Source organism: Scleropages formosus, chromosome 17, assembly GCF_900964775.1.
Source record: "Scleropages formosus chromosome 17, fSclFor1.1, whole genome shotgun sequence".
Lineage (NCBI taxonomy): Eukaryota > Metazoa > Chordata > Actinopteri > Osteoglossiformes > Osteoglossidae > Scleropages > Scleropages formosus.
Genome location: NC_041822.1, coordinates 26103573 through 26119997, shown reverse-complemented (window position 1 = coordinate 26119997; position 16425 = coordinate 26103573). Strand labels below are relative to the sequence as shown.

The 16425-nt window shown below is 49.0% G+C and overlaps 1 protein-coding gene across 1 annotated transcript in view; it reads left to right on the top strand.

Annotated features, from left to right (window-relative positions):
• The window catches only part of LOC108921831 (transmembrane protein 132C), a 121038-nt gene that overhangs the window by 63502 nt on the left and 41111 nt on the right, over positions 1 to 16425 (top strand). Inside the window, exons 4-5 of the mRNA XM_029259552.1 lie at positions 859 to 883; positions 6662 to 6688. Of these exons, the coding sequence (XP_029115385.1) occupies positions 859 to 883; positions 6662 to 6688 (52 nt within the window). The remainder of the gene's footprint in view (positions 1 to 858; positions 884 to 6661; positions 6689 to 16425) is intronic.

Genomic DNA, 16425 nt, shown 5'->3' with positions numbered 1-16425 from the left:
AGGTCCGTAGGGCCTCTGCAGCGAGCTAACGTGCTAACAAGGCCTCCAACGTGCTAACACGGCTTTTGGAACGTGACCTATGAAGGATGTGGTCAAGGGTTCCGTTTCCTCTCCTGACACACACTGTCTGGGGCTCCTCATCATTGTTTCACATAAAAAAATGTATATATATATATATATATATATATAGGCAATGTGGTAGACCAGTAATTAAAAATCTTTTCATCTCAATACTTGAAGTGATTTACTTGTATAAAACGTTTAATTATATCGTGTAAGAAATATTTGGCTTTAAATGCAGGTTTGGTAAAAAGGTTCCATAAACGCTGCGTCGTCTTCCTACACGGGGTTGTGATCATGAGTAATTTTTCTCTTGAGCAGTTGGTTAATTGGCAAAATAAACCCAAACAGTTTTTTTTTTTAATTATTAAACTGAAATTAAGACGACGGGACTTTTTTCTCCCAGGAGGGAGGATACTGAGCGAAATGAAACCCAGTTATTATAAATAATAATACAAATTATTATTATTTATTATACTGTATAATCTATATGTGATACATATAATATATAATATAATTATTATACATACTATATATAAACAGAACGACTCTTTTAAGAAGTCACGTGTCGTGTGTGGTGCTTTAGAATGACCGGCCCACTCCCCCCCGCATTAGTCTGAACCCAAAACTCTCGGGTTTTGACCCGCTAACATACTGTAGCACGCTGGGAACACGGGTCGGGCCAGGAAGGGAAACGTACAGTGAATGAAGACAATTAAAGAAATTAAAGAGAGAAATCGGGAAATTAGAGAGTCGGTGCTCGTCTCCGGATCCGAACAAATCGCTGATGATTCGTAGACGACCCTCGTGTGACGGTGTGTGAGTTCGGCGCCCCGCAGGCCCCCGGTGACGTGTGAAAGAAGTGCCGGTGAGGTGCTGACACGTCGCGACCCCTTTTCCTCTCCCCATGTCTGGAGGCGGACGGGTTACCGCGCACACGTGCGCAGCGGCAGCCGGCTGATACCGGGTGCGAGCGGTACCAGCCAGGGGAGGCGTCCTCTCGTAGAAGGCCTGCGGTCACAGCGGGGGTGTGCGAGGCCCCCGGCGCCCCCAGCCCCGAGCGCCCGGCCGGCGCCGCACTTCCTGCCAGTGAGTTTTGCTCTTCGCTGAATGTTCCTGCAGGAAGCAAATCAGAAAATCAATATTATATTAAAGTGGTGTCGTGTCGCCCTCTTCGTTTTACTCACAAAGTGAAAAAGCGGTCGTTTCGCCCCCAGTGTTTCATGTTTCTTCGTTCGCTAAGTGTTTCTATACTTTGTTTTTCACGCTCGAGGTTTTTCTTAAAGCACCTTTTTGAGTTGCGCCCCGATCATCTGATGGCGACGGAAGCGCCGGGAACCGACCCGGTCACCTGCCGGCGGACCCAAAGCCGTGCCCGTCGCTGACCGTCGCTGCTGAGCACCTGTCGTTCGGAGGGCACGTCGCCCTGTTCCGTAATCCGCCTGTGCACACGGCGTGGCGTAGGGGCGAAACCCGGGCTTTGTGTTCATCTCGGCGCCCGAATGTGAGAGCACAGAACACACACTGCGCCTAATCCCAGTCTGTCGGGCTCTGCTGGACGTGGGGCTGCGCACTAATCCCCAGCTGCCAGAGATGGTCCATAAATACCCGTAAGAAGCCGAGTTTCTACATGATAGACCCCGAAACATTGCCTTCATCGAAGCTCCTTTGGAGGGATTAGATTTGTGCCGTCTCATCTGCTGAGCTGTCAGCTTTGAGCGCTGCCCCACTCCTACGCTTACACTTACATTTATATTTACATTTGCATTTATTCATTTAGCACTTCTGCAAAGTAACGAGCAACTGAGAGTAAACAGAAGTGCATCGGTAACTGACACCACCGCGTCGATGGTTCACATCCCTGCAGTAGCTCCTATTGAAGTGACATTCGAACTGCAGATACAGAGATAATCATAGCAAATGGTGCTGGACTCATTGATGGAGCTGTCAGGAGATCAGGAGAACAATGGCTGTGAAAGACATGGGTTGAGACCCTTCAGTGTGGGAGGGATTCAGCAGTTCTGAGGGACACAGGGAGATCAGTCCAACACTTTGAGACAAAATTGAGAACCTTTCACTCCCTGTTTTACTCAACTAGGACTGCTATTACTGTGGTAAAACACAGCTCTTAAAAAAGACCCAGTTGTAAACTTAGTTACTGAAAGATGCTGCAGATGCTGCAGAAAAGCATCTGCATAATTTAATAACACTAATATTCCTCGGAGTGCAATACAAGCACTAAATGCCAGGATGGGGGCTCTGGGAAGTGTGGTGTTTGGCACGGCAGTGAGACACTTCTGAGATGAACACGCGTGTGAAATCCGTGTCGCGGTCGAGCAGAGTAAGGACTCCTGATGGCTGCGGTTAGACCGCAGGAAGACCGTAGGAGGACCGCAGGAGGACTGCGGTACTCGCACACGGTCGTTCCCAACGCAGCCATAGAGCCGGTTCCCTTCCTTAAGGCCTCTTATGATACCGGCGCGGCGGCACAGCCACTTCCGCAGGGGTCCCTGTCGGCGGCGCCGCCGTTTAATTAATAGACTTTGAGCGCCAAAGCAGCGTTCCCGTACTGCAGCGCCGCCGATGTTCTCTGCACACGAATCGTGTTAAACGGATGAATCGAGGGGCCCCCTTCCTCAGCGGACGGGTTTTCACACCGTTAACAGCGTGCCGTTTGCACCGCGCTGCCGTCTTTGATAAGTGCAGCTTTCAGACCCCACGTGAGGTGCAGGAAGAGGCGCTCGTTTCCCCGGAGGAGCAGAACATCACGTGGAAAACGAGCCCTCTGAGCTGGCGGTGCTGCTGGTGCGAGCGCTGGAGCCGCGCCTTTCCAATGGACACTTTGCTGCCATGGCCTGTTCTGCGACAGACCCCCCCCCCCCCCACCCCCCAATCCGCCTACATGTCCCTCTGACGTTCTAGAAACCACAGGGTCCTCAGCTTAGGAACGCGGCTGGAACTGTACAATACCGAAGTGCCTCCGGGGGTTTGGGTTTGGTAGAAATCTCACATATTGCTGCAATAAATGAAATTCTTTTGAAGGGTTTCTATTGACCATTTTACTGACGTGAAGCTCCATTAGAGCTGGAACTAAAAGGGTCGGAAATAAAAACCCCACAGAGTCCTGCGCCGACTCGACACGTCCGGCGTTCCTCATCTGATTATTCATGAGCGACACTGAGGAACAGCAGACAGGAGCTGTAAACACTGTGGAAGTGAGTTGAACGGAGGCGGTTCCACCCCGCGGTTCTGTTCGGGAGCTCTTTACCGCCACCTGGCGTCTCGGAGGGTGAACACGGGTTCCGTTCACTGTGCCGCAAACAGAAACCCGGCAAAGAAATGCAATGAAAAAGTAAAAATGGAAAACGTAAAACACGGCGAGACAGTGTATCGTCCCCGACGTTTGAGAACATAGACAGACGACGAGCCCTGAAAGCCATCGCCGAGGTCACAGTTCCTGGTCTTCGGCAACATGCAGCGACTCAGAGAACCAGCAGTTTGCTATTTTATTTTATTTTAAGTCTTTATTCTCAAGGTTTTTTCATTTTCTTTCCATTTTTTCAGTTTCTCTTTGCTGTTTCTTTGAAACTCCGTCGACGTTTCCGCCCAACAGGTAGCAGGAACCGCGGCCCTCGGCTGTGCCCACGGGATCCAGCTTCCCAAATTAATGTTCCCAAATTGCGAGCGCTGCGTGTCGGCAGGAAAGCGTTGTGCTGGAAACGGTTTCACTTCCGTCATTTCTCACGTTCCATATTTGATTTGGGCGGAAGCAGAAGCAGAAGAAGAAGCGCAGGACTGAGCTCAGGCGTCCAGAGAGGACGTGCAGCTGAAAGTATGTTTAGAAATTAAAAAAGAGAAAAGGCAGCGCTCGCACACATTGTCTGAAAGCAGCGACGACGTGTTGACGGTGAGGCTTTAAAGAGCAGCTGCACATTTCTCTCTGAGCAGCATTCCCTTCCCGGCGAGTCCGGTGGGGATCGGAGTTATGTGTGTTCATAACTCGTTTTGTTCATAACTCCAAAGTCATCTTTACCAGTGAGTCACAGTCAAAAAAAGCAGAATAATACAGATGGGTCTCAGTTTACTGATGACAGAAAAAAAATCTCAGATAGGGCTACAATAAACGTGAAAACACGAAAGACTTTCACTTTAATATCTTATTGATCTCAAGCTACTTTACAATTAAAATTGATTTTAACTGACTAAAAATTAGTCTGTTGCCTCCCCAACCTCCAGTTCACTGCAGCTTGTTGACTGATTCAACCCAGAATTGTGTACAATGTCCCTCATGCTGTCGCTGATCACCGACACTCAGGAGCAGCGGACAGGAGCTGTAAACACTGTGGAAGTGAGTTGAACGGAGGCGGTTCCACACTCCTGTGCTCTCGGTGCTCTTTACTGCCACCTATTGGCTTGGGGGCTAAACTGCGGTTCCATGTTCTACAGAAGTTTCACACATTAGATCAGTGAAGACAATGGACTTAAAATAAGTAAATTAATGATAAAATGTTTATATCTGTTTATGTGAAGCTCTTACTGGACTCTTTGCAATATGAGGAGCAACTGTTTCACTTTGAGGGGGAGGAGAGCAGCCCTTGTTTGGTCATGCGGTCAGCGGTACAGGAGGCCTTAGTCTCCAGCGATGGGGAAGGAAGCGCCGCGTTCCCACTGCCTGCAAACACCGGCACGGTCACCGGCGGTCGAGCTGCTGGAGCAGCGCACAGGAGGACAGGCGGGAACATGGAGGGCATGTAAATCAGGGCGGAAATGAAAATGAGTCCATTGCACTAATTGGTCGGTAGGACGTTTGCAGGATTAATGACATCACCGTTAATAATAAATCAGTGCCCTGATTTTATTTTAATTTTTTTTTCTGGAGTCCAGATTTCGCCGCTGTGGGCATTCCATGAATCACAGCGCGGCTGTAAATTGCAGGACCTCAGCAAAATGCGATAAATCGCAGATCGGACGCCGCTGCAGACGTGAATCTGTAACCTTAACCACGCTGGTTTGGTGCGAGAAAGAGACCTGCTGTTGCACCGCTCACGTGGTTACATTTGTGAAGGATGGGAAAAATGGTGGATGAAAAACATGGAGCTGTACGCTGTAAAGGTATGAAATGGAGCTCGGAGAACAAACGAGGAGTTTGCTAAAGAGCAGAATTATAATAGAGCGTGTGAAGAAAATACATATGCATTTCAATAGAAGGTGTTCGTGGATGTTTTTATGGCGGAAGTTCCTGAATGTTAACGGCCAACATGGCGAAAACGTGGCCTAATTTAACATTCGTCACAGACCCTTGTTTCCTTGAGCGCCATGTAACAAGTACATTGGTTCATATGGTGGAAAGTAACGGATTCAATCCACTATGTAAGGAGCACATATGTATTTTTGTGCTCGTTTCTAATAATAATCATCATCGTCATCATCATCATCATCACCATCATAAAAAGCGCCTTGTGTGAGCTCAAGGGTACAGCGGCTGAGCAGCACCACACATGCGCCGCTCCGGCAGTGATAGCGCCGCACCGCGAGGGGGGTCACGCCGCCCGGTCGAGCTCGGCACTCCCAACACCAGCTGCGTAAAGGCAGCATCAGCACCAGGACCCGCTGCCCCCCACAGGGCCATTATGCCAATCAGCGTGTGCACCGTGTTCCTCCGGCTGACCGTGTCCACGGAAACGCTCCGGTACCCGGGGACTCTGATTGGATGTCGAGCACCGAGATCTGGGACAGAATGAGATTTTCCTGCATTCCCCACAGCTTGAGGAGCAGTCTGTAATAACGTGCATTTTTAGGAAAACGTTATCATTTCATCACCAAAATCATCATCATCATCATCACCAGTGGCTGTTCCCTTGCGTTCTGGGTTTTGGTAGACGGGTGACGTGTGTGTCCCAAGCCTGTTTCAGGAGGGGGGTCAGAATAGATTCATTGATCTGGTTCAGTTTCCAAGATGGCAGAATCACTGCACTCTGGCTCCTTATAAGCAGAAATCCATCTATACCTGGATTTACATTATGTACACACACACACATTGTCTGAAACTGCTTGTCCCGAGTGGGTCGCGACAAGCCGGAGGCTAACCTAGCAACAGAGGGCGCAAGGCCGGAGGGGAAGGGGACGCGCCCAGGACGGGACGCCAGTCCGTCGCAAGGCACCCCAAGCGGGACTCGAACCCCAGACCCACCAGCGAGCGGGACCTGGCCAAACCCACCGTGCCGTAATACTTTTTAATTTTAATATTTTAAATTCACTATTAACAAGCTACATAAAAGCTCGTGTACAATGAAAAGCACAAGATGACCACTCTCCTCTTGTTATCGATCACCGACACTCATGAACTGCAGACAGCAGCTGTAGACACTGCGGAAGTGAGTTGAATCAATGCGGTCCTACACTCTGTTGGCTTGGAGGGTTAAAGCCATGTCAATTTCCATGTCACCGACAGCAGTTTTAGAACACAGATCAGTGAAGGCAATACAACTGAAAATACACAATTTAAGTTTAAACGAATGTATGGAAACATGTAATTTGGGGGTTTGTGAAGGAGTCACTCTGGGAGGGAACAGGGGGCCTTCGGGGAGTGACTGAGCGCCAGTAGAAGAGCGGCGCCCTCCAAAGACAGGTGACGTCATATAAATATGAATATGGATACACGGACAAAGTGAACATTAATTGCTGTGCTTTTACTGGACTGGCGGATAAATCGGTGGGATACAAGGTATTACCCAGCATGCCTTGTTCAGCCCTGCTGCTCTTCAGTAGCAGTGCATTTGTTTCTTACACCGAATTATACCCTGCTGTTCACAGCAGGACATTCCTGTGCTGTAGGGCCGTGTCCCTGCGGTGTGTGCGGTGTGTGTGGTCTGGGCGGTGTGTGCGGTGTGTGTGGTCTGGGCGGTGTGTGCGGTCTGAGCGGTGTGTGTGTGGTGTGGTGCCTCAAGCCGTTCCAAGAGAGCTGAACTGTTTTGGATGTAAAATACCGTACATGGGCAATATGTACCCAAGCGGTTAAGGATACACACTTGTACAGGTTGCTGGTTCGAGTTCTAGAAGCTGCCCTTGAGCAGGATTAAAAAGCCCTAATTGTGACATTAATTGTAACACGACTACCACTGCCACCGCTACTACTACTACTACTACTACTAATAATAATAATAATAGTGATAATAATAGTATATTTGGTGATGAACAAAGTGCACACAATGATGTTTTGCCTCTTTTCCCTTTTGACAAATTAAACAGCAATTAGAGCCTTTTACATGTTTTTTCCCAACAGAACGACTTTGTTTTTGCCAAATTAAATGATTAAAAGTTTTTGCAAATTTGCAACAAGTCAACTCTTGATTAATGTAAATAAGGTATAAATGTTGATTTACTCTAATTCTAATGAAAATTCCTTCCTCTCTGCTTCGTTTCTCTACACAACATCTACATTTTTCATGCATTTCAGCAAGTTAAAAGACCCATAAGCCCAGCAGAGGCTGCAGTGGTTGGACTTGCAGTCTTAGGACCAGAAGGTAGCGGGTTCGAATCCCACCTCCTACTGTCGTACCTTTGATCAAGGCGCTTACCCCGAACTGATGCAGTGAAAATTACCGCGCTGCATATACAAGCAAACCAGAGTAAGCCGCCCTGGCGCACGGTCAGATAACAACGAATGTGCTCTGCCAGTTACTACGGTGGGTAAAATAGGTACGCGTTGCTTCGCCGTGTCACTCGACCCCATCCCGTGCTCCGGCAGATGCGTCGTCGTTCGGTCGGCACGGAGGCTGCGCCGCACCGAGTGCCGGCCTGGAGCTGCTGAAGGCGTCAGAAGCAGAGCGTTGCCATCATGACAAGCGGTGGCTCCTTACTGTTCCTTTCAATTAAAAGCCGATCCGGTGAAGCGCTGCTCCCTCATAAGTTTAAAAACACATTGAGCAATTTGTTCTTTAAATTAACTTCATTTAAATTATCAACAAACGCAACCAGCGGTACCAACAACAAATTACATGCTGATTTATTTGTTTTCATAAGTGCCTCGAAGGCCACGGCGAACTCCCACTCTAAGGGAACAGCACAATTTGGGTTTAATTGTGTTTTCATGCTGTTTCTGGAGGGAACGCAAAGTTCTGAATTACTTACGGCTGACATCGTATAAACATGCGTACATTGACCAAATTGCCCATTTAATTCGATCGAGTTGTCGAGGTAACGTGAGTGCGACGCGTCCGCTTTGTGGCGTCTCCGGTGGATCGGCGAAGACGCCTCCCCGTCACTCCGGCTCGACTCGCCTTCGGCTTCGGCTGCTCATCGGCGACTCGAACCCGCAGCCCTTTTCCGCATTTCGTTCACCTTCTTTCGTCCCGGGGCCTTTCCTTTCGCCCTCTCTCTTCGGGACGGGGCCACTGCTCCGCTTTTGTTTTTCACGCTCGTTCTTTCTCGTTCCTCTAATGCTGAGCTCTTATCAGCATTTTCTTCATTTTTGGCTCTTGTTGTTTTGTCTGACGTTGGGTCCTTCTCTTTGCTCTCTTTGTTTGCCACTTGCTCGCTGCTCTTGTTTACTTTTTTCAAACTGGTTTCTTCCCATCGCTGCAGTCCTGAGTTGTGCCGTCGTTTCGTTTTGGGCTCCAGGTTATCGCTCGAGTTCCTACGGGCTCGTCATTAGAGTTTTGTTTGTGTCCTTCTCATCGCCTTCTGTATTTTGTTTGCCGCCGAGTCCTTCTTATTACTTCGATATTTTCATACAGCTCTTATCTCTGTTTTGTCTATTTAATTTGGGGACCTTTTCATTGCTCTGTTTGCCACTAGATCCAGTGCCTTTGTTTTGTTTTGTTCGCTACGGAGTCCTCGTTGTTGTTTTTTGTCTTGCTTTTTCGGCCGCCTCTCTTATTCATTCTTTTGTCTGCTTAGTACTGGGCTCTCAGTCCCTTTGTTTTCTAAAACTGGATCCTTCTCATTACTTTGTTACTGAGTCCTTTTCATCGTTTTTTATTTCATTTTGTGTCCTTTGCTTTGTTTGGTGCCAAAACTTCCTCATCGTTTTGTTTGTTTTTTGCACCAAGTCCTTCTTCTCGCTATTACGTGTACAGGGTCATCATCGTTGTTTTGTTTGGTGTTGGGTCAAGGCCTGCTGTGGCCACGGTACCCAGAGTGAAAAAACAAGGTAAACATTGTCGTGCTGAACTTCTCTTCCCAAACTCCTTGTTTATCTTCTGCTGTGGTGAGCAGTGGGTGCTGGGAGTTTCACCGAATCTGGGGATCTCACTAATGAACTCTGGACCCCTGCGGAGAAGTCATTCGCGTCCAGACCAGACCCGACCCGAGTGGCTGGTGATGTCACACGGGTGTACTGTGTATGTGCTCTATGTGGTCGAAGGTGTTTTCAGTCCCTCCGTCCACTGAGGATGCTTGTTCCTCCCAGCATTACAGGTGTTGTACTGAGCTTTTTGCAGAACATAATCAGTGAACAAAAGGAAGGACGTCTCTGTTAGAGTTATTACACTGGGAGTGACTTAGTGATGAATTTGACTTTGGAGTTACAAACAAAATGAGTTACAAACAGACTTCAGATCCCACTTGTGTTAACAGGATGAGTGTACAGAGGACTGACTTTCATATACATGGACTGTTCTTCCCCTGGGCTCCCAGGTTTGTCAGCTTTGGTTGTGTGTGTAGCTGTGTGTTCACACAACACCTCAGTCTCGCCAGCAGCTGTGTCAGTGGGGGGGGCATCTAAACACTTGTCACCGCATGCGCCGTCTTTAATTAGTGTGCGGATTTCGGCGAATGTGTCCAATTATGGATCCGTGTCTCATTTGCGCAGATAGAGCCTGCAGGCCGTGCGCCGCTTATGGAACATCCTAACACACACACACACACAACCAGGCAGCTACTGGAAAACAGCACAGGGGGTCCTTCCTTGCATGGCAGAACATGTTCTGTGACACACACACACACTCGCTCACACATTGGGAGCCTGTTTAATTGCTGCAGAAAGGAGCCCATTCAGCACCACAGGAGACATTAAACGCTGCTAAGGGTCACGGTCCTTCGCTCTCCAATGTGCAGGGAGGATGAAACGCTGCTGCGGTAGAGGGCGGCAGTGGGGAGGCAGGGGTGTCACGGTCCCACGGGTGTTTTTATTGCGCTCCAAAACACCACCGTTATGCAGAAAGACGGGCGCTCTCTCTCTCTCACACACACACACACACACACACCTGCGCTTGCGGTAAAAGGCTCCGCTCGGCGCACTCACACACAGACGCTCCCAGGGAAAGCTCTGCCTCGGACTCTCGCTTCGCTTCATTAAAAATTGAACATGTAAGTACACTGAAGGGACTGACAGCCGTCTCATTAGCCTGCGTGTGTGGTCAGCGGCGGTCGACACACACGAGCCCTGTGCAGGAACCTTCTTTCTGTTCCCATTCGCCCTCGATGGACCGAGAGAAACGCGACACGGGACCTGAAAAATACCCCCGCAATGTGGGACCAGGGGAGCGTAACGGTTAAAGACATGTCTTGTGTCCAAGTGGTTGCTGGTTTGGGTTCCGCTCAGGTCCCTGAGTTAAGAAGAGTTTCTTCAGTCATGCATCCAGCTGTATAATAACATGCTGATGGGCTAACAGTGATGTTGGAGTTACGAACAAAATGAGTTATGAACCGACTTTGGGTCATAGTTATATTTATAAGATAATGAGCCACTGTAGCAGGGGTGGTAATAATAATAATAATAATATCTGCTGTTTTGGTGACTTCACAGCTTCCCCCTCCACCTGCTGTGAAGAAGAGCTCTGGTACCTGCCGCCCCTCCCCCACCGACATGCAGCACAGTATAGTACAATATAGTAGAGTACATGTTCCACAGATGTTCCTCCTGTTTGTCCTCTTTGTCCGTCCACAGGTCCTCTGCTTCTGGACTCTTCTGTGCTGTGGGAATAATTGCTAAACAAACAGACAAGCAAGCAAACAAAGTAACAAACACATCGCCAAACTCAAACAACGGACTCATTTTTGTTTCCTCAAAACGCAGTCAATTTCTCACTGCGTTTAAATATTTATGTGACGCATTAGTAGCACCTGAATTGCAAACAGGGGTGTGTGACACAAAAGTTGTGTTTAGCGTCACTTTCGCCGAACTGAGGACGCACAGCGTGGAATATAATAAATAATACATATAATGAAATATTGCAATCAGGAAGAATATCGTCACACAGTCTGCAGGATTATACACGGTGTAAAAATGGTGAAAACAGGGTAATTCGCAGGCTCGTTTCTGCTTGCCGGTGCGAGGCTGCTGGAGCGAGGGGCCGTGTCGCTGCTGCGTTGTGTCGTTTGGAGGAAACAGCCGCAGGCCTCGAATGAAAGCCAAACACTGATTCATAAATGGAGATTAAAGTGAGTGGAAACTGTTGCCAAGACGACTTAACGGCACGGCTTTAATAATCAAAAGCAGCATGAAAAGGTCTCTTTTCATTATAGATTTTTTGTCATAAATAATTAAAGTCGGTGCTCCGAATGGCGAGACCGATCTGGGGAGCCGACGTGTGGGAATCGAACCCGTTCCGCTGGGTGTGATGATGCGGACAGACGCGACGCTGGATGGCGATGCCGAGGGTACGAGTGGTGTCTGAAATCTGTGTGGAATGTAGAGCAGAATTTAATCTTCATTCACACCAACGAGCCTATAAATATAATATGTGTGTCCTCTGGCTCCATGTATTACAAACGGTTGAGCGGCACATTTTTCAAGATACATTTTCCGGTTTATTTTTAATTGCATTTTCTTCACATATCTAAATTTTTTTAAAATTTCTGCATTAGTGGAGGGAATGCGGCCCGTGTTCACCCTCCGAACCAATAGGGGGCAGTAAAGAGCACAATCAGAATAGCGGCTCCTGTCTGGGGTTGATCATCAGTGAACAGTTTGCACTGAGTGGGAGTTTGTGAAAACATGGTTTTACTTTTCCATTCTTAAATCTTGAGAGGTCGTCGATTATTTTTTATGTCTTATAGACGAGGGGTTTATGGAACCAGAGTATAAATGGAGGGACGCCTGTATTATTGAGCGTCCTTGGGGTGTGACATGGAGGTAAAAGTGACTTTGGAGTTACGAACAAAATGAGTTACGAACAGACTCGTGATCCCAGCCGCACACAGCGGAACTTTACCCCGTTATTTGGTATTTGAGTGCGCCGAGCAGGGCCTTTCACCCCATGCTGGAGACGTGAACCAGCAACCTGAACTCCTCAGGCTGTGCTGCGCCATAATTCTCTGCCATAGTTATTGTTACAAATATGGTGCAATACACTGCTGTGATCATTTAATTTAGTGCAATTTGATTAATTTAATTTATTGCAGTGTCTTCGTTTTGCTCTTTTACTTATTTTTACATGTCTATAAACACATTATTGTTTCCCATTATGAGTAGCTCTAATGTCACTGAACCATGTAGGCCCGCCGAGTGATGGGAGACCTGTGCGTGTGCGTGCGTGCGTGCGTGCGTGCGTGCGTGCGTGCGTGCTGTACATGGTGCTGAGCTGACAGGGGTAAAAACACCGGGGAAGCAGGCAGTTGCCTTGCCAGGGTCATGTGACCCACCCCGATGGCAGGAACTCGGGGTTCCATCAGCTCCCCCCCACGCCTGCGCCCATGAATATTTCATATCTGCCGCATGGCTGTGGTAGGAACTGCCGTTTATTTTCCTTTCTTTTCTTGCAGGGCATCACTTTAAGCTCCTCTGGTGCCACTTTGATATCTGCGTCTGACACACACTTACAGCGCGCCGCGTGTTTAACTAGCGGGGGACTGGGGACGGGGGACGGGGGGGCTTCACTCCCAATAAACTGCAGGCAACAAACAGTGTTTGGCAAACATTTTACGTTTAAACTCCCTTTCCCAAGGGGCTCGTGCAGTACTCGGCTGTGAGTACCCACAATGCAATGGGCTTGCCCGGCTGGGCTCTGCCCCGGTCTCATTATGGAAGTTCACGCCGCCGGCGTCACCCGCAGGCCGAGCGCCGCGCTGCCCGTGGCGTTTCCTCCCGGGGCCAGTAGGCGGAGTAGTGGTTTGGGCTCGAAGGACCTGTTGGTTCGAATCCCACTCCTGCTGTAGCAGCCTTCATCGAGATGCTTACTGTGTACACACGCACGCACGCACGCACGCACGCACCATTGGAAACCCTTCAGCCAGAGCCAGCGGTTCATTATGACGGTATAATTAATACCTCACAGCGTTTTCCTCCGCAAACTGCACTGGAAACGGGAGAAAAATAAATGATTAATTGAAGAGAATCTAATGCATATTAATACAGCACTTTAATTCGAGCTCCGTTACTCGTTCAGAGTCTAATTGCCAGATCTGTTTTACATGTTAGAGGGGACGAGCCGCCCGGCGCCTCCATTCATCCTCCCGCTCTGTCGGAGGGGTGAAGCGGCCCTCCTGGCAGTCCCTGCTCCCCCGCTCCCGCGTGTCATGCGTAAATGGTGAGCGCGTGCGTCCGAGAGCGCGTCTGCTGCGCAGAGGGACGACAGTAAGAGCATCCGAACAGAACAGGAGCGAGGGAGCGCCTCCGTTCGACTCACTTCCACGGTGTTTACAGCGCCTGTCCGGCGTTCCTCGGTGCTGCTCGTGTTTATGGAAGAATATTAAAACAAAGACTTGCACAGCACTCGTGCTTATTATAGCTACATCCAGGACTTTTACAGAAGCTAAAATGTTTCGGCTGACGTCTGTATTATTAGGGGACTTTGGAGTTACGAGCCGAAGTTACGAACAGGCTGGAGGTCCGAGCTTCGCTTGTGAACGTGTCCAGCGTTCATCCCGCCTAAGCGAAATTTCATGTCGCGATTCGTGAAAGTAGGTTCCTTTTGGCTCAACGTAACCGCATTTTTACCTGTTACTCGCTCCATTTTTCCCGACGTACCAACGTGAACCACGAACCAGCAGCTCGCGCTCAACATTCCGATCAATTCTGCGTCCCGGACGCCTGTCGCCCCCCCCTCCCGTCTGGTCCTCTTGCGCCTCTCTGCTGTCACACCCGTGGAGGCGCGACATGCGATGACCAAGGCGTTACTGCAGCAAAGTGCCCGTTTTCGTGCCGCGTTCATATTTCCACGCGTGTTACGTGTGCGGAGGTGCCTCTCGAAGTCGCTCGCATCAGCTCTTTGCCTTAGTTTGGCCGAATATGTATATCCACGCACCGCCTCGTCCGAGACGCATCGCCAAGGCAACCTTGACGGAGGCGCGGCCCTTCGGACGCAGCGGTTCGATATTAGTGCACCGCGGTAAGAATGGGCCCAACGATGGCAGCAGACAAGCCATAAATCACACGTATTAGTTTAGTATCTCGCAGGAAATGATAGCGGCATTAGGGATGCTGGGGCCTCGTCACAGCCGATCCGTCTCCCCACACACCCACACACACACACACCTACATCCATTTGTAATACCCTTGATCAAGGTACTTACCCTGAACTGATGCAGTAAAATACCCTGCTCTATAAGTGGGTAAATCACTGTAAGTAGCTTAGTGCACAAACCTCGCAGTGTAAGTCACCGTGGAGAAGGCGGTCAGATAAATAGTTTATTATAACAATACGCTCATCCCCGGTTTTTCACGTATCCCGTCATTAATACCGCCTGGTGCCAACGGGTCCGGAGCTTCGCATGGAGAGTGTGCAGCACGCCCTCCGACACGACAATAATAATAATACATCAATAATACATCTTTAACTAATTTCTGCATTTCTGTAGAGTAGAAAAGAATCATAATATAATGAAATAAAAACAAAAGTCATTGTTCTTACCTCTGTTCCAGGTGTGGAGTTACATACAGGTCCGTGTTTGCTGCCGCACCCAGGTGTGTGATTCACGGACGCAATGAAATGAAAAGAATGATGGAGCAAGTCATTTCATTATCTGGTTTTCCCTCATTCGTTCTGCCGGGAACCAACGAGCACATTAGAGTAATGGCGGGTTAGTCGAGTAGCAATATTAATAATAATATTACCATTAATAACAATACTAACAACACTGTGGTGTCACGGTGGGCTTTTGGGCTTTATTTGCATTAAATCTTGTGAGAGGCTCTCAATTCCACATTGAGCCCTTTGCGGCTCAACGGAGGTTCGAACGCCGCTTGGGTGGCTGACTCACCCCCCAGGGGGTAGGATGGCCCACGTTCCAAAAAAGTGCCCTTTGCGGAGCTCTGGGGGCTCAACGGAGTCGGCCTGCTGGGCAGTCGTCCGTTATTAAGCATTTCGTAATCCTTTTTATTGTCTTTATCCGACGCCTTTGTTTACAACAACCTGCTGTGTCAGAAACACGGTAATACGCTACAGCCCACCTGGAACACACCCTTGGAGTGTGGGAGGAAACCAGAGCGACCAGAGGGAACCCACATGAGCACACGGAGGACATGCAGACCCCACACCAACGGAGCCAGATTTGAACCCGCAGCCCAGGCGCTCACACCCACAGCTCACCCTCCCCAGACTCTGCAGTCGGGGATCTTGACTCCACAGCTCTAAATCTGTTCATTCTTCACTTTTATTACTTTTTTCGAACCCTGACCTGCGTTCCACTCACTCCCTACAAGATGCACTATCGCTGCAGTATCTGTATGGTAATTATACATGTCTTTCCATAACAATGAACGGTGCTCATCTTCACCAGCAGCGAGAGGTCTGTGTGTGACATTTATCACTATCACTGTCTCTGTGTCTCCCTTTACCGCGGTATTTCACTGGGGGCTCATGTCTGACTCTTCTCTCTGTCTCCCTGCTTCCTGGGCGGTGAAACACTCTACTGGGGTCCTCTTACCTCTCCCTTCTCCTCTTTCCTGGGTGCTCACGTGCGCATGCACACACACACACACACACACACACACACACACACACACACACACACACACACACGCTGACCCTTCATCGGTTCTCTTCTATCGCATATGGAATCGCCTCTTGTTCCCCTTTCCTTTATCAGTCCTGTCTGTGTTCACAGCTGGGGAGAAATCAAACTATTAAGAGAAACACACTGAATGGAATGGTTAGCAGAACACACACACACGCACGCACGCACGCGCACGCACAAAACAACTGTTCCGTTTTCTTACAGCCAAATCATTTTGAAAAGTGCAGGGCACTATGTGTATGTGTGTGTGTGTGTGTGTGCGTGTGTGTGTGTGTGTGTGCCTGCTGATGCTCTGTTACTTTTTCTCCTTCTCTCTGTGCCACAAGAAGTCTCTACAAATGTATGTGTCCTCTGAATGTGTGTTTCTTTGTTCTCCCCCCTCCGCTGGGCCCCTCACACTCCAGACCCCATGCCAGCTCTCTGATTGGCTCTCGAACCCGTCCTCGCGTGTGGCCTGTCCGCTAATGG